We start from the raw sequence: 25,337 nt of genomic DNA, 5'->3' as shown, positions 1-25,337 counted from the left end.
GAGGACTGATATCACCCAAAACATGTATAATATAACGATAGACAGAGACTTGACATTCCTTATCTGGTAGTTAGAGAAATGTTATCTTTCACAGAGAAGTTTTATTTTTAATGAAATCCAACATTAAAGCCCAATTTATTCTTTCATGGATCATGCTTTTTTGTGTTGTATCTAAAAAGTCATTACCACACTGAAGATCAGTTAGATTTTCTTTTGTTTTTCTTCTAGGAGTTTTAAGGTGTACATTTAGGTCTATGATAAATTTTGAGTTGACTTTGTGATAGTCTGTGTCTGAATTCTTTTTTTTTCCCTCAGGTGAATATCTAGTTGTTCCAACCTCATTTGTTGAAAAGACTCTCCCTTCTCCCTTTAACTGCCTTTGCTCCTTTGTCAAAGTTGAGTTGAACGTATTTGTGTAAGTCTTCTTCTGGGCTCTCTGTTCCATTCCATTGACCGATTTTCTTATTTTGTTGATACCACACTGCTTTGATTACTGGGGATTCAAGTGGAATGTCAAGTCTCTTCATGTATTATTTGTGTCTACCTTTATATCACACGTTTGTCTATCGCTTCTTCTTAAACAAATGGTTATTCAGCACATTGCTCTGTACATTCCATTAGTGTTTCTCTGCAGACATTGTATATTCATACATAGCTTTCTCACTGCCAATTTTACATCTGTGTAATATTCTATTATATGTATTGAACATAATTTATTTAACTAGATCTTACTGGGCTTCCCTGGTGGCTCAGAGGTTAAAGGTCTCCTGCCTGCAATGCAGGAGACCTGGGTTTGATCCCTGGATCGGGAAGATCCCCTGGAGAAGGAAATGGCAACCCACTCCAGTATTCTTGCCTGGAGAATCCCATGGATGGAGGAACCTGGTGGGCTACAGTCCACAGGTCACAAAGGGTCAGACACAACTGAGCGACTTCACTTCACTTTACTGAAGGATTTACAGTGTTGCCAGTATTTTGCTATACACACAATACTGCAAAGATTAAGTGTTATTTCCTAAATTTACAAGCATATCAGTAGAATGCATTCCTAAAAAGAGACGGGTTGCTCAAAGGAAATGTGAACGTAAAATTAATAAATAGCATGAAACTGCTTCCCGTAAAGGTTATGCTCTCACCAGCAGTATAAGATAGCATATGATCCTACACCCTTGACAACAGTGTTCTATCAAATTTCTTAATACTCTCCAATCTTAAAGAGTGAAAAATGGTAAAATCAGTGTAATTTTAAATTAAGTATGGTTTATGAATTAGGTATAGTGCCTTTTCATGTATTAAGAACCCTTAATATTCTTCTGTGAACAGTTTATTCACAAGTTTTGCTCATTTTCTGAAAATTGGATTCCTGTTCCTTTTGTCACAATGCATAATTCTCTTCGTCCTTTTAACAGCTTGATGCTATTAGTATATTCATTTGCTATTGATATTGTTCTGTTTAGAGTACATTTTTGCCATATTTTATTTTCAATCTTCCTTAGATTTAAGGATTTTGAATATATTTTTAGGTCCAAAACAACTTTCTCTGTGCTGTAACTATACCCTCTTAAGTCTCCATTCCCCTTTCTTGCTTTCTCTTACCTTTTCTGCTAGTTCTGCCTCCATGCTGCTGCTGCTGCTGCTAAGTCGCTTCAGCTGTGTCTGACTCTGTGCGACCCTATGGACTGCAGCCTATCAGGCTTCTCCGTCCATGGGATTCTCCAGGCAAGAACACTGGAGTGGGTTGCCATTTCCTTCTCCAATGCATGAAAGTGGAAAGTGAAAGTGAAGTCGCTCAGTCATGTCTGACTCTTAGCAACCCCATGGACTGCAGCCTACCAGGCTCCTCCATCCATGGGATTTTCCCGGCAACAGTACTGGAGTGGGGTGCCATCTGCCTCCATAGAAGGATTCTGATTATCCTGTGGTAGACTAGAGATCTCTTCAAGAAAATCAAAGATACCAAGGGAACACTTCACGCAAAGATGGGCTCGATAAAGGACAGAAATGGTATGGACTTCACAGAATCAGAAGATATTAAGAAGAGGTGGCAAGAATACACAGAAGAACTGTACAAAAAAGATCTTCATGACCAAGATAATCACGATGGTATGATCACTTACCCAGAGCCAGACATCCTGGAGTGCGAAGTCAAGTGGGCCTTAGGAAGCATCAATATGAACAATGCTAGTGGAGGTGATAGAATTCCAGTTGAGCTATTTCAAATCCTGAAAGATGATGCTGTGAAAGTGCTGCACTCAATATGCCAGCAAATTTGGAAAACTCAGCAGTGGCTACAGGACTGGAAAAGGTCAGTTTTCATTCCGATCCCAAAGAAAGGCAATGCCAAAGAATGCTCAAACTACCACACAAGTGTACTCACCTCACACACTAGCACAGTAATGCTCAAAATCCTCCAACCCAGGCTTCAACAGTACGTGAACTGTGAAATTCCAGATGTTCAAGCTGGCAGAGGAACCAGAGATCAAATTGCCAACAACTGCTGGATCACAGAAAAAGCAAGAGAGTTCCAGAAAACCAGCTACTTCTGCTTTATTGACTACACCAAAGCCTTTGACTGTGTGGATCACAACAAACTGTGGAAAATTCTGAAAGAGATGGGAATACCAGACCACCTGACCTGCCTCCTGAGAAATCCGTATGCAGGTCAAGAAGCAAGTTAGAACTGGACATGGAACAGACTGGTTCCAAATCAGGAAAGGAGTATGTCAAGGCTGTTTATTGTCACCCTGCTTATTTAACTTATATGCAGAGTACATTATGAGAAATGCTGGACTCGATGAAGCACAGGCTAGAATCAAGATTGCTGGGAGAAATATTAATAACCTCAGATATGCAGATGATACCACCCTTATGGCAGAAAGAAAAGAAGAACTAAAGAGCCTATTGATAAAAGTGAAAGAGCAGAGTGAAAAAGTTCGCTTAAAACTCAACACTCAGAAAACTAAAATCATGACTTCTGGTCCCATCACTTCATGGAAAATAGATGAGGAAACAATGGAAATAGTGACCAAGTTTATTTTCTTGGGCTCCAAAATCACTGCAGATGGTGACTGCAGCCATGAAATTCAAAGACACTTGCTCCCTGGAAGAAAAGTTATGACTAACCTAGATAGCATATTAAAAAGGAGAGACATTACTTTGCTGACAAAGGTCCTTCTAGTCAAAGTTATGGTTTTTCCAGTAGACATGTATGGATGTGAGAGTAGGACTATAAAGAAAACTGCACCAAAGAATTGGTGCTCTGCCAAGCACCAAAGAATCGATGCTTTTGATCTGTACTGTTGGTACTCTTGAGAGTCCCGTGCACTGCAAGGAGATCAAACCAGTCCACCCTAATGGAAATCAGTCCTGAGTATTCATTGAAGGACTGATGCTGAAGCTGAAACTCCAATAATTTGGCCACCTGATGCAAAGAACTGACTCAGTGGAAAAGACCCTGATGCTGGGAAAGATAGAAGGTGGGAGGAGAAGGGGACAACAGAAGATGAGATGGTTGGATGGCATCACCAACTCAATTGCCGTGAGTTTGAGTAAACTCCAGGAATTGGTGATGGACAGGGAAGCCTGGCATGCTGCATGTGACCCCATGGATCACAAAGAGTTGGACACAACTGAGTGACTGACCTGAATTGATCCCCTCCTTTGAGGGGATCCTTTTAATAGGCTGTGTTCCTTTTAATAGGCTGACATTGCAATAGATGGAAGCTACTGCAATCTCTTGGATGGTGTGGAACTGGCCGTCAGTAAGAGACATGCATATTTTAAATTTGATGTCTAAGCAAAAGAAGGAGGTGGCAAGGTGGCACTGCTCTGCCAAGGACATCAAGGAACAAGAGGAGGATATGGGGCAGGTTTCATCTATCACACATCAGCCCACAGCAGCTGCTGATCTGGCAGCTGCTGGAGGACAGCATATAGCTTATGGGCAAATATGGCCTCTTTCCCTTGCTAGAACCACTTCTTATAGCCCAAGAAACAGCATGTGCCTCCCAGATAAGGGAGGACTCCCTGATCTCCACAAAGGTGCCACTGGGCTTTCAACATCATAGATAATAAAGCCCTGAGTTACAGTATCTTTTTCTCTCATTTTAAAAAATAACAACTGCTTTTAAATCATCTGCTATTTGCATGGTTATGACAGAATACAATGATCTTCAGGTTTGTTCTTAACTAATTAAGTAACTTTTAGACCTCCAACTCTGAGACAGATGCCCTAAGACAAAAAGCTCAGAAACCTTCCTCATTGAATACCTTAATGCTTTGCTTCAAAAAACACTGAAGGTTTCTTAAAAATAACATATTTATAACTGAATCACTTGGATGTATACCAGAAACTAACACAGTATTGTAAATTAACTGTATTTCAGTAAAAAATAATTTAAAAAATTTACTGGGTATGTATAATTGTACTAGATGCTAAGCTAGACTCTAAAGACAAAAATATGAACTCTGAGCTTAAAGAGCTCAGTCTATTAAAAGAAATGGAGAATCATATAAAGAAATACAATATTATGTGATAAGGACAAGAATAAAATATGTGCAGGGTCCAAAGGTTAACACAAAGGTGGCACAGTGACAAGGAGGTACAGAGGAATTCACAGATAGACTTTAAACAGTACAGAGGAATTTGCCCAGTGGCCAAAGGGATTATAGGTCAAAGGAAAGACATAAACAAAGTTCCAATTTGGGATGGCTACTTTGAAATATCTATCCTAGAGGAACAACAATGACTAATAAAAACTCTCTGACTTCATGGAATTAGGTGGGGACCAATAAATAAATCAGTAATTAACGTTCAGTGTGATAAATACTGCAACAGGGGTGAGCAGAGAGTATTAGAGTTTTATGGGCCAAGTGGAAATAAGATTTGAATGTAGATGCTAGGAGTGAACAGAAATTAGCCAGATGGGGATGTCCCTGGTGGTCCAGTGGCTGAGAATCCACCTGCCAACGCAGGGGACAAAGGTTCAATCCCTGGTTTGGGAAGATCCCACATGCCAAGGAGCAACTAAGCCTGTGCGCCACAGCCACTGAGCCCACGAGCTCTTAGAGCCCATGAGTTGCAGCAGGAGAAGCCACCACCATGAGAAGCCTGCACACCACAACCAGGAGCGGCCTCCACTCGCCACAAATCGAGGAAATCCCAGTTGCAGCAATAAGGGCCCAGTGCAGTCAAAAATAAGTAAATACTGAAAAAAAACACAGAAGAAATGAGTCAGATGAAACATGTATCTATCAAGAGGGAAATGTAGGATGGTGTCAGAGAGGAATAATATTATATGTACAGAGAAGAGGATTCAGCAAGACCAAAGAGACAGGGATGGCGGGAGAAGCGGTGAGAGGAGAAGGGGTGGCAGAGAAGCGCAACAGCGACAGTCAGAAGGCAGTTCAGTGTGACAAGAGGCATCAACGTCTGAGCTAAGGCTGAGGAGGAAAGCAAGAACCGCAATGTGAAGGACCTTTTAAACTGGAGTCGGAGCATTATCTTGAGGGCAATAAGGAATAAAAATGTATTTAACTTGGGAAGACTTGTTCAGATTTGTGTTTGAGAAAAAAATATGTAACTATAATACAATGAATGAAACAGAAAAGAAACATAGAATCTTGAAGTAAATAAAATAGCTACAGTAATCCAGGAAATGGCTTATGGCAGTCTGAACTAAGATAATAGCAACAGAATAAAGAAAATGGGTGGGAAGAACTGACATATTTAGGTAGAATCAACAAATCTTGCAAGGGATCTGATGCCAAAGAGAGAGGAAAAAAAAGGAGGCAAAGATGATTCTTCTGATTTGGGCAAAGGGTAGAAGGTATTACTGTCCAATAAAATAAAGAAAAGGGGAAAATGGATTTTGAGAAGGTGAAATAATCACTTTAATTACAGACAGAGTCTGAGATGTGTATAAGTTATTCAACTGAAGGTGTCCAACAAGCAGCTGAATATACAAAATCTCAAGACAAAGGTCTGGGCCAGAGGTACAGATTTGACAATCAACCATATACAAAGTAAATGAAAACCAAAGCAGTGAGAATAGATAAAACTGCCTAGGGAAAATGTACAAGGTGAGGAAAACAAAAAACCCAAGACAAAAACCCCACGGAACACTAACATTTAGAAGACAAACAGAAGAGCTAGGAGAGCAGACTGAAGGGAATGGCCAAAAAGAAAGATGAAAAGGGGGTGAGCACAGAATGAATGCTCACTGTATGTTAGGTGCTGTACTAAGTGATGTATGCACACTACCTCATCTAATCCCTACAGATGCTGTGAGCAACTTACCATCATGACCTGATTCCTTACAGACATTTTGGGTTAGAGAGATCATTTTGCTCAGGTTTACCTTTTGTTGGGTATAAGAAATCCAAGGGCTTCCCATATAGCTCAGTGGTTAAGAATCTACCTGCCAATGCAGAAGACATGGGTTCGATCCTTGGATCAAAAAGATGCTCTGGTTAAAGAACTGACCACCGACTCCAGTATTCCTGCCTGGGAAATCCCATGGACAAAGGAGCCTGGCGGGCTACAGTCCAGGGAGCCTCAAGAGTCAGACATGACTGAGCAACTGAAAACAACAAACAAAAATAAGAAATGCAACCAGGATTACACCCTCGACCCCAGAGCCCTTGTTCTTAGCTGCTACACTGTACTGCTTCCTATAAAGACTTAAAAAGTATGGTATCACAAACACAAAGAAAAACAGCGATTCAAAAAGAAGGACACCATCCCAGGAACACTTACTCACTCAGCACCAAGATCCTGGTGTTCTAACAACATTCTCTATGAAAAGCAGTCGGGACTCTTTGCGGAAATGGTTGATCTGAGGAATGGGCAGGAAATATGTCAAAGGGACACAGAAAAGCAATTGAATATTTCCAATGGCCACAGTTTTAATAATTTGAGCAAAACCCCAACAAACAAAAATATCTGGTTGGCCAAAAAATTCATTCGGATTTTTCTATAAGATGTTATGGTAAAACCTGAATGAACTTTTGGCCAATCCAAGAGTACTGGACTAGGACCTGGAGTGTAAACTAAATACCTGTAAGTCCATATTGGTATAAACAAACAAACAAATGAATAAGGGAGAAAAGACAAATCTAGGATGGAAGAAATCCAAATAAATTATGTAGATACTCACAACTCAAAGAAGTCAAGAGGTGGAGCAAACTCTCCACTCCTCAAGTGTGACTCCACATAGTGACTTCTCTCAAAGACTACGGTATACAGAAAGGGGGAGGAGAGAGTGACTGTACCGCAGAGAAACGTGACAAAGCCTGTGTCAGCCGAGTAAGTGAGCAAGGTTCACACCAATAATGGCAAGTCATGTTGATGCCCTTGCTTATGTTGTAATGAAAACAGACCTTTATCTCTGCGGTCTTTCTCTCAAAAACCTATAGCTAGCCTTCCGTTCGTTATAAGGTATCAATACTGGCTCATTAACTGTAAAATCTGTACTAGATTAATGCACGATTTTAACAGTAGGGAAACTGAGTGATGGGTTTATGAGAGCTCTATACACTATTTGTGTAATTTTTCTATAAATCTAAAACTGTTGTAAAATTAAAAGGTTATTTTTTTTAGGGGCTTCCCCAGTGGCTAAGACTCTGTGCTCCCAATACAGGGGGCCTGGGTTCAGTCCCTGGTCAGTGAACTAGGTCCCACATAGTGCAACTAAGGATCCCACGTGCCACTACTGAAAAAGATCCTACGTGCCGCAACCAATACCCAGCACAGCCAAATAAATAAATAAGTCAACATTTTATTTTTATATATATATATATATGGCTATTTTTAACAAGAGGGGACACATTAACTGTGTCAAAAGCTGATAACAACAACAACAAAAAGACAAAACCAAGGGGAGTTTCAAAGAATTAATGGAGTCAAAAACCAGATGACATCAGGTAGAAAAGTGAATAAAAGCTGAGAATGGGACTCTAAGTGTATACAGCTTCTTCCAAGAAGTCTGATAAAGATGGGGAGAATAAATCAGAGCCGGAAGTAGAGATTAAGCTGAGTAAAATTTTTTTTGTTTTTAACCACAGCATAATTCAAATACACTAAAATTTATCTTTTAAAGTGTACAATTCAGTGGTTTCCAGTATATACACAAGGTTGTAGAACTACAACCACTATCTCCAGAACACTTTCATTACTTCAAAAAGAAATGGTAAAATTATCCCACAACTAGGCACATACCCTGAGAAAATCATAATTCAAAAGAACATATGTACCCCAATGTTCATTTCAACGCTGTTTAAAATAGTTAGGACATGGAAGCAACCTATATACCCACTGACAGATACATGGATAAAAAAGTAAAGTTGTATGTACACACACACACACACACACACACACAGAGGAATATTACTCAGCTATTAGAAGGAACAAATCTGAGTCAGTTCCAGTGAGGCACATGAAAATAGAGCTTATTATATAGAGTGAAACTCAGAAAGAAAAAAACAAATATGGTATATTAACATATATATATATAAATGGAATCCAGAAAAATAATACCGATAAACCCATTTACTCGCAGGAAAAAAGAAACAGACATAAAGAACAGACTTGTGGAAACAACAGAGGAAGGAGAGAGTGGGATGAATAGCAGTGAAACATATACATTACCGTATGCAAAACAGTTAGCTAGCGGGAAGTTTCTGTATAACACAGGGAGCTCAATGTGGTGCTCTGTGACAAGCTAGAGGGGTGGGATAGTGTGGAGGGTTGGAGGGCAGTTCAAGAGGGAGGGGCCATATGTATACTTATGGCTGATTCATTTTGTTCTATGTCAGAAACCAACACAACACTGCAAAGCAATTATCCTCCAATTAAAAAAATTTTTTTTAATAATTACTTAATATGTTCATAAATAAGAAAATACAGCACTATTAAGATGTCAATAAAACCAAAGTGATCCAGAGATTCAATGCAATTTCTATAAAAAAACCTAACAGCCTTTTTCACAGAAATGGAAAATGTAAACTTCAAATTCATGGGGAACTGCAAGAGAGCCTACATAGCCAAAACAATCTCAGAGGAGGACTCACACTTTTCGAATTTGAACTTACTTCAAAACTATAGTAATTATAACATTATGGTACTGACATATGGACAGACCAATGGAATAGAATAAAAAGCCCAGAAATAAATCCTCAGATATACAGCCAGTTGATTTTTCACAAGGGTATTAATAAGATCATTCAATGGTCAAATGATAGTCTTTTCAACAAATGCTATTGGGAAAACTGGATATCAGTTTGATTCTGAGTTATATCATATACAAAAATTAACTCAAAATGGATCAAAGACCTAAACTTAGAAGAGCGAAATTATAAAATTCATAGAAGAAAACACTGGGGAAAATCTTGGTGACACTGATTTGGCAATCATTTAATGGAAATGACAAAAAGCAGAGGCGACAAAAGCAACAAAAAAAAAGAGATTAATTGGACTTCATCAAATCAAACAACTTTTGCACATCAAAGGATACTGTCAAGAAAGCAAAAAGATAACCTAATGAATGGGAGAAAATATGTGCAAATCATTTCTCCCATAAGGAATTAATACCCAGAATGTATAAAAAATTCCTAGAACTCAACAACAAAACACAAATAATCCAGTTTAAAAATGGGCAAGTGTCTTCTTGAATAGAGATTCCTACAAAGATACATGAATAGCAAATAAGCACATGAAAAAATGCTCAATATTACTAGTCATTAGGGAAATGCAAATCAAAACCACAATGAGATATCACTTACATACACTTTACATATCACTTTACATACGGTTGACTCTGATAAAAAATACATGTTTGCAAGGATGTGAAGAAACTGGAACCCTTGTACACTGTTGATGGGAATGTACAATGGCATAGCTTCTGTGAAAACTGAAATGCCAATTCCTCAAAAAAATTGAAAATAATAGAATTAATACATGACCCAGTAACTTTGCTTCTATGAATATATCCAAAAGACCCGAATGCAGGGTCTCAAAAAGATATTTCTACTCTCATGTTTATAGCAGCATCATTCACAATAGCTAAAATATAGAGGCAATCAACATGTTCATCGATAGGTGAGCAGAGAAGCAAAATGTGGTACAGTTATAGAGGAATAGTACTCAGCCTTAAAAAGGAAGGAAATCCCTAGAGGATACTAAGCAAAGTATGCCAGTCACAAAAACACAAACACGGTGTACGCAGAGTAGTGAAAATCATAGATATAGGAAGTAGGATGGTTCTTGCCAGAGGCTTAGAGAAGGAAGAAATAGGGAGTAGTTGTTTAATGGGTGCAGAACTGTAGTTTTGCAAGATGAAGAGTTACTGATATGAATGGTGATAATGGTGGCATAATATGAATGTATTTAAATACCGTTTTTATGTCTTGCGTATCTTATCACAATTTAGAAAACTGAGGAAAAAATGAGAAGCATTCAAGGCTTCAAGTACCACTTTCACTGCTTGCTGCTGCTGCTGCTGCTGCTAAGTCACTTCAGTCGTGTCTGACTCTGTGCGACCCCATAGACGGCAGCCCACGAGGCTCTGCCGTCCCTGGGATTCTCCAGGCAAGAATACTGGAGTGGGTTGCCATTTCCTTCAATGCATGAAAGTGAAAGTGAAGTCACTGAGTCGTGTCCAACTCTCAGCGACCCCATGGACTGCAGCCTACCAGGCCCCTCCATCCATGGGATTTTCCAGGCGAGAGTACTGGAGTGGGGTGCCATTGCCTTCTCCGTCACTGCTTGCTAAATACCTCTAAATTCTTAGAATACTTCTAGAGAACGCTATAACTACTAAGCTGGACATTTTTATACTGAAATAGATTTCTTTAGCCTTCTGTCCACCTTAGACATATTAAGCCTACCCTAGACATAAGCCTTTGAGAAAGCTGATGTTTCTCTTCCAGCTATCTGCTTTGTAACAGCAGACACTTTGTTTCCACCTTTGCATATGTACAATGGAAAAAATTCAAACATATGCAAAGGAAGAGAGAAAAGAATAACGAAACTTCATACAGCTGTCACCCAGCTTAAACAATTAACCAACTCATATCCATCCACTTTGCTCTTTGTTCCCCAGTGGATTATTTTGAAGCCAATCCCAAACATCATATCATTTCAACCACAAAGGTTTCAGCACATTATTTCTCCTTACTAAAATATATTGTTTAAGATACTGACAGTGTCCTGCACAAGTTCTTGTACTGATGGGTCAGATTTTGGATATACACATTCCTCCAGTAAACTATGTATTAGAAAAAGGAATTACATATATTCATTCATTCCACTGTATTCTTTACAAGTTAAATCACTGCACACACACACACGCCACTTCTGTTCCATCTCTCAGAGGTAACTGAGTTTTAAAGGATAAAAGTTATTTGGTCTATGACAACACAGTAATATTATACAATTATTATTATACACAAAGTAATTCTTCATGTAGCTGTGTTTTTTTATGAAACAAATGCAGTAAAACTAGCCTGATGCAGAAAATTTTTATTCAACTGTCCTTACCTTTGGTTGGACTGAGGTTCTGATCTATAAATCCTCTTAGTTCTGCATTTGTGGAATTCAAACCAACCTGAATAAAATAGTTTAAAAAATTATAAATAAGATTGTAAATAATATGTGATCACTTAATAAGCCATTATTAATAACCTCCCACCAGAGGTCCATATCAAATATTATACATAGTCACATAAAGATGAGTTAATTATACCAGATATAAGAACAGGGTTAAAATGCGGCCATACTGCTTGAAATGGGAAAAATATTGCACTGTCCACATTAAGATAAAAGTTAATGAAATAGTGTTACTTATGAGCAGAAGTGAGATCTACACACTTTACTAATGGCTTTTTTTCTTAAGCAAGTAATGTCACAGTTGTGAAGCTGCCAAAACATATACCAAAATTCCACCCTCACTCCTGCCCACCAACATGCCTCTCCTTAAGCTCTTCTACAAAAAGAAAAGAAAGGCGAAACTCTTGTGGGTGCTCTACTGTAAACAGAAAGCAAAGAAGGCAAAGACAGCCTTTAATACATTCCATGCTTAATACAATGGAATTGTTTAATTAAGTATTACAATAACTTCAAAAGCATCAGTTTATACCTTTTTGTTATTATACAAAGGTAACGGCAAAAACCTCAACCAAAACCACACATTCACAGTCCAGAGTTCACGGTTACTGGATTTCTATTACGTTTAAACACCTGCTCTTACTGCTCAACTTCTGCAGAGTGAAGTAGCAAACAAATTTGGAAACTTTTAAGCAGATGTACATCTGTGCCTTTGTAACCAACAGATTATATTCTAAAAAGATAAAGGTCAATTCTAAATCAACAGTGTGTGTAATCTGGGTCTCATGGATGGAGAGGATCTGTTCGTATTTAGAGCTTAGATAAACACTATTAAAATGTTTAAGTTCAAACTTCAAAAATATATTAATTTCTGTTTTCATAAACAAAGTTTAAAGGTTCAAAGAAAAAGTAAATCATCTGAGAGCAGAAAAAGTTGGCAAGGAAAAGCATTTTAAAATATTAGCTATTCTTTCCTTATTTTATGTATTTAAAAAGGATCTCTCTCATTAATAATGTGTCACAGATCAAGAGAAGAAAAGTAAACTTGTTTTGCATAAAATTTTTCATCAAGTAAGATCCTGAAAAAAGTTTTCTATCTGGATATTCAAACACTGCATTGCCCAGTGTAAGCAGTCACTGCCTGTTGAATAAAAGATGTCCAAAGCTTAAATGTTTGAGTCCAATTCTATTCCAAGAATACCATTGTAATGTCACTGATTTTTAATGTCTCAGATTGATATACCCAAAAGAAAACAGGATTCAAAGCGAGATGATCTATGCTCAAAGTTTATCTCTACCATCATTCACAAGCAAGGTGTTCATGGAACATTGTCATGGGAATGATATTACATACATACAACAAACTCAGGCAACTCTTTAGACCAAATTAAAAAATTATGGAAACATGTTCGTTAATGCAAAGCAGTATTCAAGTCTGAGTTATTAACTCAAAGGGCAACAGGTTTATTACTTTAACACTGACGAAGACAATTCATGAGAGACACAAATGACCAGTAAGTATATAGATAATATATGTAATACCAGTTCGATCTAACTGGCAATCAGAGAAATGTAGCGAATTACATACCATCTTTTGCAAGTAGATTGACAAAGATTAAAAAGAAAATAAAGGGGAACTGGCACCTTCATATACCAATGTGAATATATAACTGGTGGTCTTCCTGAGATTCAATTTAGTAGTATGAATCAAAGGTGCCCTAAAAAGTACACACCCTTGGGGCCAGTAATTTTGTAAGATTTTTGTTTCACAGAAATAACCCAATGAGTTGACAAAAATAAAAAAGTTAAAAGAGGGAAAAAAAAGTGAAAATAATGGCCAATATTAGGAAACTGGTGTAAGGTCCATAGAAAAGATGACATTAAAAAGCCATTTAAACTGATGTTACAGAGTTATCAAGACAGGAGAAGATACTCATCATAGAGACTACATAGAGCAGGTTACAAAACAATCTGGCCTCATTTTTATTTAAAAAAAAAAAAAAAATATATATGGACTCCATATATAAGTGGACTCCACGCTTCCACTGCAAGGGGACACGGGTTCAATCCTTGGTTGAGGAAGTTCTACATGTCACGTGGTACAGCCAAAAATAAATTGAAAAACTATATATAGATTTTGGTTCATATATATATATACACACACACACACACACATTTGTGTATACGATCTCTAATCTCTAGTTTCTTTATCTGTATTTTCTAATTTTCTGTAATGAATATGATGGCTTACATATTTTTAAAAGATTCTTTGACAAGGCAAAAAATTACCTTTCAAGTTCTTTATTGTACACTGAGTGAACTTAGGAGAAAACACATCTGCATTTTTGGTCAAGAAGAGGATCAGTGGATACTTGGCTCGCTCGCTCAGCCACTCAGTTGTGTCCTATTCTTCTGCGACCCCATGCACTCAAGCCCACCAGGCTCCTCTCTCCATGGGATTTCCCAGGCAAGAGTACTGGAGTGGGTTCCCATGTCCTCCTCCAGAGGATCTTCCCAACCTAGAGATTGGACCCGTGTCTCCTGCATTGGCAGGTGGATGGATTCTTTTATCACTGAGCCACTGGGAAAGCCCCATTAGTGGATACTAGATACTACCTGATACTACTTTATTTTACCCCAGATAAAAAGGATACATCACCAGCTCTGCAGAACTTCCTTCTGCAAAGGGATCCATCCCACAACCCATGCAGTTCTGGTGGGACTGTTCATTTTAGAGACTCAACTGTGCTATTACAGCCTGGGTGGCCCCACGACCCATGGTGAGGCAGCAAACCATGTATGGAACCCTACTTCCTTCTCTACAATGACTTGTCTAAGAATGTGGGCCAAACAGGGTCAACAGAAGCTCCTCCATGGAATCTGAAACATAAAAGCTAAAAAAAAAAAACTTCCTCTCTTCTGAGACTGAGCATTAGGACGCCAGTGTAGGCTATTCTGCCACCAGATAGAGCCAAAAGCTAGAAAAAGGACACAGAGCTCTGATGCCCCTCAGTTGGTCCCCTGAAAGCAGTTGTATTTGAAGCCAGAGTACTCCAGACTTTTCAGTTGTGCCAATCAAGAAATGCCACTCTTTGCCCTAAGCTACTTTGAAAAGGGTTTCTAACACCTGCAACCATAAAAGACCTAGAATGGCACTGAACTAAGGCAAAAGTAACTCTTCACAAGAAACTGTTCTCATAAGAGAAATGCAAAATGAGAAATAGAAAATAAAGATGTAAATATTTACACATAATTTTTTTTCACATACATTTATTAATGCTCCCATAAAACCAGGGCAATCTCTTCCAGATCTAAGAGTCATTTTTCAGTGGCATATGATACAATTATCACTCCTTCCTTCTTGAAACACGTTCTTTACTTGGCTTCCACATCATCAAGGCAATGCTTTCTTTCCTTTCTGTCCATTTCTCCTGTCCTTTGCTGCCTCTCTTCCTCTGCAGTTGCTATGGAAACCCTGTATTCAGAACTTGGTCCTGATGGATTCTCTACCCAAGCACATGGAGTCCCCCCGCCCCACTTTAAAATAATCTAAGATGAAATGACTCTAAAATTTCTACAACCAGCCCCAAGCTTTCCCTACAGCTCCAGAGTCATTATTTATCATTATATTAACTGGCTGGCCAATTTCTCCACCTGGATGTTTTCAGGTCCCTCAACTTTAATATGTTCAAAACAATTTTTGAGTTTGCCACAAAATCCTGTACTTCCCCAAGAGATCCTCTTCTCATGAAACCACAAAACCACATACCCAGTTACACAAGCCAAATGCTGAGAAATCTTTAACTTCTTCCCTGTCCCCATATCCTAATTACTCAATAAGTCTTGCTGGCTGTTCCTTCTATTCATCCTAGATTCAACCACTATTGCCCATCTCCAGTATCATTACCCTAGACTAGCTTACCATATTCTGCTGTTTGAACTACTGGGATAAGTACCAAATGAGTGCCTTGCGTATATTATGGCCCTCTTCGGTCGATTCACCCAGTAGCCAGAATAAACTTAAAAATGCTAAGTTAGGTCTTGAAATCATCCTCAAAAACTCCATTGGCTACCTATGGACATTTAAAATATATACCACTCAGGACTTCCCTGGTGATCCAGTAGTTAAGAACCCACCTTCCAATGCAAGAGACACAGGTTCAATCCCTGGTCTGGGAACTAAGATCCCACATGCCATGGAGCAACAAAGCCTGTTCTCCACAACTACTGAGCCCACAAGCCACACACAACAAAGACCCAAGCACAGTCAAACAATAAATTAACTAAACTAAATAAAACACATACTGCTCACCCCCATTTTCGAGGCTCCCCATGATCTGGCACCTGCTCTCTGGCTTCACCTCCTACCACTTGTGTGGCTTAGTTACTCTGTCCCACTTTGTCAACTAGTCATCGGCTGCTCTCTGATCAATCGCACTTTCTCCTGCCTCTACCTGGAATGCTCTTTCCCCAGATTCTCACATGGTTGACTCCTTCCTTCTGGATTGTGACTGAAGAGCATCTGTCTGTCTAAATGCCATTTCCTTAAAAAGGATGCTTCTGAATACCTTGTTGAAAGAGACCTCCACATTGCTATGCTTTCTCTCCTCTTACCCTGTTTTATTGTTCTTCATAACAGGTATCATTAACATTACATATTTATCATCTCCTCTCACTACACTATAAATCCCAAGAAGGTAGGAGTCTGGAACAGTGCTGAACATATTTATTTGCTGCAGAAAGATGGGGAGGGGAGAGATGAGAATGATTGTTCATGGTGTTGTAAAATGAGATGATCCCTCTAGTGAGTATCTCAACAAAATATATTAAAAGGCCACAAAAATGTGCTTATCTATTTCAGAATGGCTAATGAACTTTCTCAGACATTCAGTTCAGTCACTCAGTCACGTCCGACTCTTTGTGACCCCATGAACTGCAGCACACCAGTCCTCCCTGTCCATCACCATCTCCCAGAGTTTACGCAAACTCATGTCCATCGAGTCGGTGATGCCATCCAGCCACCTCCTCGGTCGTTCCCTTCTCCTCCTGCCCCCAATCCCTCCCAGCATCAGAGTCTTTTCCAATGAGTCAACTCTTCACATGAGGTGGCCAAAGTATTGGAGTTTCAGCTTTAGCATCAGTCTTTCCAAAGAACACCCAGGACTGATCTCCTTTAGAATGGACTGGTTGGCTCTCCTTGCAGTCCAAGGGACTCTCAAGAGTCTTCTCCAACACCACAGTTCAAAAGCATCAATTCTTTGGCGCTCAGGTTTCTTCACAGTCCAATTCTCACATCCATACATGACCACTGGAAAAGCCATAGCCTTGACTAGATGGACCTTTGTTGGCAAAGTAATGTGTTTGCTTTTGAATATGCTATCTAGGTTGGTCATAACTTTCCTTCCAAGGAGTAAGCGTCTTTTAATTTCATGGCTGCAATTGCCATCTGCAGTGATTTTGGAGCCCAGAAAAATAAAGTCTGACACTGTTTCCACTGTTTTCTCATCTATTTGCCATGAAGTGATGGGACCATATGCTGTGATCTTCATTTTCTGAATGTTGAGCTTTAAGCCAACTTTTTCACTCTCCTCTTTCACTTTCATCAAGAGGCTTTTTAGTTCCTCTTCACTTTCTGCCATAAGGGTGGTGTCATCTGCATACCTGAGGTTATTGATATTTCTCCTGGCAATCTTGATTCCAGCTTGTGCTTCTTCCAGCCCAGTGTTTCTCATGATGTACTCTGAATAGAAGTTAAATAAGCAGGGGGACAATATACAGCCTTGACGTACTCCTTTTCCTATTTGGAACCAGTCTGTTGTTCCATGTCCAGTTCTAACTGTTGCTTCCTGACCTGCATACAGGTTTCTCAAGAGGCAGGTCAGGTGGTCTGGTATTCCCATCTCTTTCAGAATTTTCCACAGTTTATTGTGATCCACACAGTCAAAGGCTTTGGCATAGTCAATAAAGCAGACATACATGTTTTCTGGAACTCTTTTGCTTTTTCCATGATCCAGCAGACGTTGGTAATTTGATCTCTAGTTCCTCTGCCTTTTCTAAAACCAGCTTGAACATCTGGAAGTCCATGGTTCACGAACTGCTGAAGCCTGGCTTGGAGAATTTTGAGCATTATTTTACTAGCGTGTGAGATGAGTGCAATTGTGTGGTAGTTTGAGCATTCTTTGGCATTGCCTTTCTTTGGGATTGGAATTAAAACTGACCTTTTCCAGTCCTGTGGCCACTGCTGAGTTTTCTAAATTTGCTGGCATATTGAGTGTAGCACTTTCACAGCATCATCTTTCAGGATTTGAAATAATTCAACTGGAATTCAATCACCTCCACTAGCTTTGTTCATATTGATGCTTTCTAAGGCCCACTTGACTTCATATTCCAGGATGTCTGGCTCTAGGTCAGTGATCACACCATCGTGATTATCTGGGTCGTGAAGATCTTTTTTGTACATTTCTTCTGTGTATTCTTGCCACCTCTTCTTAATATCTTCTGCTTCTGTTAGGTCCATACCATTTCTGTCCTTTATTGAGCCCATCTTTGCATGAAATGTTCCCTTGGTTATCTCTAATTTTCTTGAAAAGATCTCTAGTCTTTCCCATTCTGTAGTTTTCCTCTATTTCTTTGCATTGATCACTGAAGAAGGCTTTCTTATCTCTTCTTGCTGTTCTTTGGAACTCTGCATTCAGATGCTTATATCTTTCCTTTTCTCCTTTGCTTTTCACTTCTCTTCTTTTCACAGCTATTTGTAAGGCCTCCTCAAACAGCCATTTTGCTTTTTTGCATTTCTTTTCCATGGGGATGGTCTTGATCCCTGTCTCCTGTACAATGTCATGAACCTCAGTCCATAGTTCATCTGGCACTCTTATCTTTCAGATCTAGTCCCTTATATCTATTTCTCACCTCCACTGTATAATCATAAGGAATTTGATTTAGGTCACGGTCTAGTGGTTTTCCCTACTTTCTTCAATTTAAGTCTGAATTTGGCAATAAGGAGTTCATGATCTGAGCCACAGTCAGCTCCTGGTCTTGTTTTTGCTGACTGTATAGAGCTTCTCCATCTTTGGCTGCAAAGAATGTAATCAATCTGATTTCGGTGTTGACCATCTGGTGATGTCCATGTGTAGAGTCTTCTCTTGTGTTGTTGGAAGAGGGTGTTTGCTATGACCAGTGCATTCTCTTGGCAAAACTCTATTAGCCTTTGCCCTGCTTCATTCTGTATTCCAAGGCCAAGTTTGCCTGTTACCCCAGGTGTTTCTTGACTTCCTACTTTTGCATTCCAGTCCCCTATAATGAAAAGGACATCTTTTTTGGGTGTTAGTTCTAAAAGGTCTTGCAGGTCTTCATAGAACCGTTCCACTTCAGCTTCTTCAGTGTTACTGGTGGGGCATAGACTTGGATTACTGTGATACTGAATGGTTACTGTGAATTACCATGATATTGAATCAGACGTTCAGTCTACTTCAATTCTTTCCCTCTTCGTTCTGTCCAGTCTGAGGCCTAACCTCCCCATGTCCCCAATCAGGAGAGGGTCAGCTCATCAAACAGCCCTCTCCCCCAAGGATGCTGGAGCAGGAAGAGAAACGAACAGCATATACTCTTTGATGACATCCAAATACACAAAGAAAATAATGGGAGAATAACTGGTTCAAATGCTTTTTTACTTTAAGGAAACAACTTTTAATATAGCAAACTGTACGTATGGCTAGGAAGATTTAAAGGACCTCTTTAAGCCAAAATATACTTGTTAGTTGAATGATAGTCATCCTTTTGCTCAGGATAACTTTCACATTCTCTGTTTCCTGGAGGAGAGAAAAACAAGAAAAATTCCAATACACACACTAAAACTTTGCTCTTCTTTCCCCCAAACAGCAACTAAACAAATAGATACAAGAGCCACAAATAGATACAAGATTAAGGCAGGTGACACCTGATAATTTATCCTAAAAAATTAATTATATGATAACAAAGCAATGTCTGTATCTGCTTACAACTACTAGTGTGTGCTAAAAGCCAGATCAATAACTGGAAAGTAGATGTTAGTAATCAGAGTGGGTGTTTTTATTTTTTTGATGCTCTTTAGCCGTATAATGGATAGTATCCAGAAATATCTGTCTGGTTCACAAGATCTTTTTCCACAATAACACTTATCTCTCTGGTCATAACTAACCAAACTACTACTGGATATCAGACTACAGAGCTGTGCCAGAGGTCCTCCCCAAGGAGTTTGAAGTTAGAGCTGAAATAAGCAGACAGGATCTGTCAGGCTACCCACCTCCCTTCCTTCATACTTCTCTCTCTGTCTCTCTTTCTCTCAGCACGCTGATACTATAACAAGTAGATCGAGATGCTGACTGACTGTGAACTAAGGAAGATGCTTTGCAGAGAGACACAGAGTAATGCAGCTAATGCACAGAAACACACAGAGATGACACATGAAACCTAAATACTGCTTCAATTCCTGGTAGATTTCAAGTTTCTGGACCCTGATCTTTCTGAGGGTCTGCTCAATTTCTACGCTTGAATTCCTTGAGACATCCCCTTATCCTTAAAATAAATTCCCCTTTGGTTTAAGGTAGCCCAAGCTGGTTTCTGTTACCTGCAATCAGAGTCCAAACTAATAATCTGGGTATAGTAATTATAATAAGTTATTTCCACAGATGTTGTAGTATTTATTTTCTGGCATAATCCTTCCCCATAACTAGAAACAAATCCATTGGTATAATAACAATATAACTTGAAAGGAAGTAGATTCAGAAATGACAGTCTTAAACAAAAGAAGAAAAAAGAATAACTTCCCGAAAACAACTGAAGTCGGGAATCACCTCAAGGAGGACAGCAGGCTGCTTCTGAACAACATCTGATTGTACACATTTTTAAGGGTAAATTCAAAAGAAAAAACCTGAGCCAAAGAAAACAGTGATTTTTCTCAATAATGCCAAGTAACTCTCCAGAAAGCACCAAAGCAAATTTATTAACAGTACACAAAACAGGAGGGAGGTGGGAACATTTCTGGAGACAGCAATTTTGCAGCTGCTGAGTCGGAGCAACCTGGCAGCGGTTTGCAACAAGGCTACCATGGCCGTGAGAGACGAGCTTCAACAGCGTTAAAGTTCACAGTTTCTTTCTTTGCAGAAACAAAACCAGATGATACATTGATGCCGGTAAACCGAATTGGGATTAGTCAAAATGGTGAAGAAAATGTACACAGGAAAAAGTATAGCTTATTTTAAATACTTACATTTAAAAATTCACAAATACTTACATTTTTTGCCGTCATGTCAAACTGCATTCAATTTAAAATTCTGTAAAGCCATTAAAAAACAAATAAAAAAACTTCGTCTTCAATAATTCTTTAAAAGAATATCCTGTTAAAGAGAAAAAGAGGGAAGAGTAATGTAATAGTCATCATAATAATAAGCAACATTTATGTCATAATTATTATGTGATATTCACTGTTTTTTAATTACCTAAATTAATCCTCACAACAACACTACGAGATGTGGACCATTCTAACTGTCATTATCCAAATAAAACTTGCAATTTAGAGATGTTAAATAATTCAACCAAACCAACTCAGCTAAGAAGTGACAGAGCCTGGACTTTGAAATATTATACTATGCTGGTATAGATAATCCACTGAAAGCAATACCAGGGATTCTGGGAAAAATAGCCAATTCCAGCAATGGAGCAGGAAATGCACGAGATAAACCTAGAACACTTTGAGTATCTAAAGTAAGGAATGACAGAGACATATTAAAAGTATACAGGAGATGGCTTAGAGAGTCCACAACATCAAGGGACAACTTAAGCCAGTTTAAAGGGGCAGTTAAGCACCTAAGTACATACTAATAACAACACACTGTAACAGATTCTAAACCCAATGACTAAAATAATAATCCAAGAGTTCACATTTATAGAAACAGATAACAAGGAAGGGAAACGTCTTCTTTGCAATACAATTCCAACTAATATGTACAAAGAAATGATGCAGTTAGAAAACCACCAATCTGTAAACACTGTGATATTAATGGATTCGGTAAGAATCATCAAAAGATGCTAAAATTATTAAATGAAATTTGGTGAGAAAAAGGATATTTATACAGTCTTGAAATATTACCCTACAAGATACCTCTTACATCAAATTTTACAGTGAAGAAACCTGGCACATACCACTACAGTCAAGGTGACGAAAGCTACCTATGACCAATACCAGAATAAACCAGCATCGTGCATCTCCCCAGGTGCACTGTGATGGACACAGTATCACTTCTGAGGTATTTCCTAAAATGTATAATCTAAATCTAACCATGAGGCGATGATGCTGACATGCAAATTAAGAGACATTCTATGAAACAATTGCCTGAGTTCTTAAAAATATTAGTTTATCACGAAAAACAGAGGAGGGCTAAAGAAACATTACAGATTTAAGACTAAAGTCATATGAAAATTACATGTAATGAATGATCCTGGACTGGGCTTTGAGTCACAAAAATAACTGCTATGAAGACCATTATTGGGGCAACTGGAGAAGGCAAAACATGTTCTGCAGACTGGATAACTGTACTGTTTCATTTCCTGCTTCTGATCAGAGGATTGTGTTCTTTCTTTTTTTTAAGTGAATGGGCTTCCTTGGTGTCTCAGGCAGGAAAAGAATCCACCTGCAATGCAGAAGACCCAGGTTTGACCCCTGGGTTGGGAAGATCCCCTGGAGAAGGGACTAGCTAGCTATCCATTCCAGTATTCTTGTATGGAGAACCTCATGGACAGAAGAGTCTGGTGGGCTACAGTCCATGGAGTAGCAAAGAGTCGGATACAACTAAGTGATTATACTTTCACTTCTTCACTTTCCTCAACCTTAGGGAAAAATATACCAAAATATTTACTAGTGAAAGGGTATGCAGAAGAAACATACTTTCAAATGATTAATAAATGTATATAATTTGTATATATAGAGAGAGGGAGTGATAAAGCACGTGTGGCAAAATGCTTACTGACTAGTGATTCTAGGTCGGGGTATTCAAAAGATCTTTGCCTATTTCTGCAACTTTTCTCTTATTTTAAAATTATTTCAAAATTAAAACTTTAATAGGACATTCAAAGTGAAGAATAAAACTTAACTTTAAAAAGATCGTAAATAATAAGGGCTTAAAGCAATGGACAAAAAAGATCTTCACGACCAAGATAATCATGATGGTGTGATTATCTAGAGCCAGACATGCTGGAATGTGAAGTCAAGTGGGCCTTAGAAAGCATCACTACGAAAAAAGCTCGTGGAGGTGAAGGAATTCCAGTTGAGCTCTTTGAAATCCTGAAAGATGATGCTGTGAAAGTGCTGCACTCAATATGCCAGCAAATTTGGAAAACTCAGCAGTGGCCACAGGACTGGAAAAGGTCAGTTTTCATTCCAATCCCAAAGAAAGGCAATGCCAAAGAATGCTCAAACTACCGCACAATTGCACTCATCTCACACGCTAGTAAAGTAATGCTCAAAATTCTCCAAGCCAGGCTTCAGCAATACGTGAACCGTGAACTTCCAGAAGCTCATGCTGGTTTTAGAAAAGGCAGAGGAATGAGAGATCAAATTGGCAACATCCATTGGATCATGGAAAAAGGAAGAGAGTTCCAGAAAAACATCTATTTCTGCTTTATTGACTATGCCAAAGCCTTTGACTGTGTGGATCACAATAAACTGTGGAAAATTCTGAAAGAGATGGGAATACCAGACCACCTGACCTGCCTCTTGAGAAACCTGTATGCAGGTCAGGAAGCAACAGTTAGAACTGGACATGGAACAACAGACTGGTTCCAAATAGGAAAAGGAGTACGTCAAGGCTGTATATTGTCACCCTGCTTATTTAAGTTCTATGCAGAGTACGTCATGAGAAATGCTCGGCTGGAAGAAACACAAGCTGGAATCAAGATTGATGGGAGAAACATCAATAACCTCAGATATGCAGATGACACCACCCTTATGGCAGAAAGTGAAGAGGAAATAAAAAGCCTCCTGATGAAAGTGAAAGAGGAGAGTGAAAAAACTGGCTTAAAGCTCAACATTCAGAAAATGAAGATCATGGCATCTGGTCCGATCACTTCATGCAAACAGATGGGGAAACAATGTCAGACTTTATTTTTTGGGGCTCCAAAATCACTGCAGATGGTGATTGCAGCCATGAAATTAAAAGACGCTTACTCCTTGGAAAGAAAGTTATGACCAACCTAGATAGCATATTGAAAAGCAGAGACGTTACTTTGCCAACAAAGGTCTAGTCAAGGCTATGGTTTTTCCTGTGGTCATGTATGGATGTGAGAGTTGGACTGTGAAGAAAGCTGAGCACTGAAAAATTGATACTTTTGAACTGTGGTGTTGGAGAAGACTCTTGAGAGTCCCTTGGACTGCAAGGAGAGCCAACCAGTCCATTCTAAAGGAGATCAGTCCTGGGTGTTCTTTGGAAGGAATGATGCTAAAGCTGAAACTCCAATACTTTGGGCACCTCATGTGAAGAGTTGACTCATTGGAAAAGACTCTGATGCTGGGAGGCATTGGGGGCAAGAGGAAAAGGAGACGACAGAGGATGAGATGGTTGGATGGCATCACCGACTCGATGGACGTGAGTTTGAGTGAACTCCGGGAGTTGGTGATGGACAGGGAGGCCTGGCGTGCTGCAATTAATGGGGTCGCAAAGAGTCGGACACGACTGAGCGACTGAACTGAACTGAAAGCAATGGAGGCTCCAAACGTCTGCCTCACATGCTAGAATTTGAATCTACAAATAAAACTGTGGAGCAGGGAGTGGTGAGGAAACGTTTTTACCTTTCACTAAAACAGTGTGATTTTTCAATGATAAAGAAAACATATGTTTAAAAGCCCAAGACTGGAAGTATAGCTGTGATTTTTGCTTTCCCACTGTAGCAGCAGATTTGATCACAGCTACCATGAGTGAATATGAAAATCAAGTCCCTACACTGGAATTGTTTCACATTTATCAATTATCTGTTATATACTCTTCAGTGTTACAAATATGAGATAAATATTCCTGAAATCCCATCTCATTCACCAAACCAGCAATATGCCCAACTAAACTACTACCTTCTGTCTCCCTCCCAGATGGTTTGGCCATGACATTAATTCTGGTCAATGAAATATAAGTAGTCATTGTTAGGCTGGGCTACCAGATTCAGCTAAATGCCCTTTTCCCCCCTCTCCCATTTCTTCATTTTCAGAGTATGGCTGTAATGGTTACAGCTCCTTGTCTCTGAGCATCTGCTTCCTTATTATACTCAGTGTTCCATTCGGGATTATATTTCCTAAGGACTGGGTTAGTCAGTGGCACTGTTACTCATGCAAACAACAAGAAATTAACAAGGTGTTATTATTTCAACACACAGTAACAAGAAGTGACCAATAAAAACACATCTTAGCTTCAGTAACTGAGTTTAATAAGACAAAACATAATTCTGTTTAGTATTCCCTTTGCATCTTCTCACCAGAGGTAAGCACAAACTGTAACTTCTAAATGTTACCTAAATGATAAATGTTTGAAATAGAGCCAAAGTACATGAGTATCTTAAGCACACTTATATTAACATCATTGTACTTCAATGTCTTCATCTACAAAAGAGTAGTAGCACAATACATCTACTTAATTAAATGAGTCAAGACGTGGAAAATAATTTGGACACTGCCTGGACAAAGTACTCATTAACGTTAAGGAAAAAATGGCTCACT

The 25,337-nt window shown here is 38.9% G+C and overlaps 1 protein-coding gene across 8 annotated transcripts in view; it reads right to left on the bottom strand.

The window, feature by feature from the left end:
- The window catches only part of TFDP2 (transcription factor Dp-2), a 206,409-nt gene that overhangs the window by 126,909 nt on the left and 54,163 nt on the right, over window positions 1-25,337 (bottom strand). For all 8 annotated transcript variants that reach the window (XM_070793798.1, XM_070793776.1, XM_070793827.1 and 5 more), the window contains 2 exons: window positions 20,874-20,976; window positions 11,537-11,603 (listed from right to left, as the gene is read on the bottom strand). In XM_070793798.1, coding sequence (XP_070649899.1) covers window positions 11,537-11,603; window positions 20,874-20,900 — 94 coding nt within the window. In that variant the 5' untranslated portion in view covers window positions 20,901-20,976. The remainder of the gene's footprint in view (window positions 1-11,536; window positions 11,604-20,873; window positions 20,977-25,337) is intronic.

The sequence above is a fragment of the Bos indicus genome, chromosome 1, assembly GCF_029378745.1.
Source record: "Bos indicus isolate NIAB-ARS_2022 breed Sahiwal x Tharparkar chromosome 1, NIAB-ARS_B.indTharparkar_mat_pri_1.0, whole genome shotgun sequence".
NCBI lineage: Eukaryota > Metazoa > Chordata > Mammalia > Artiodactyla > Bovidae > Bos > Bos indicus.
The sequence above is the reverse complement of the archived record's forward strand: the minus strand, read 5'-3'. Positions and strand labels throughout refer to the sequence as shown.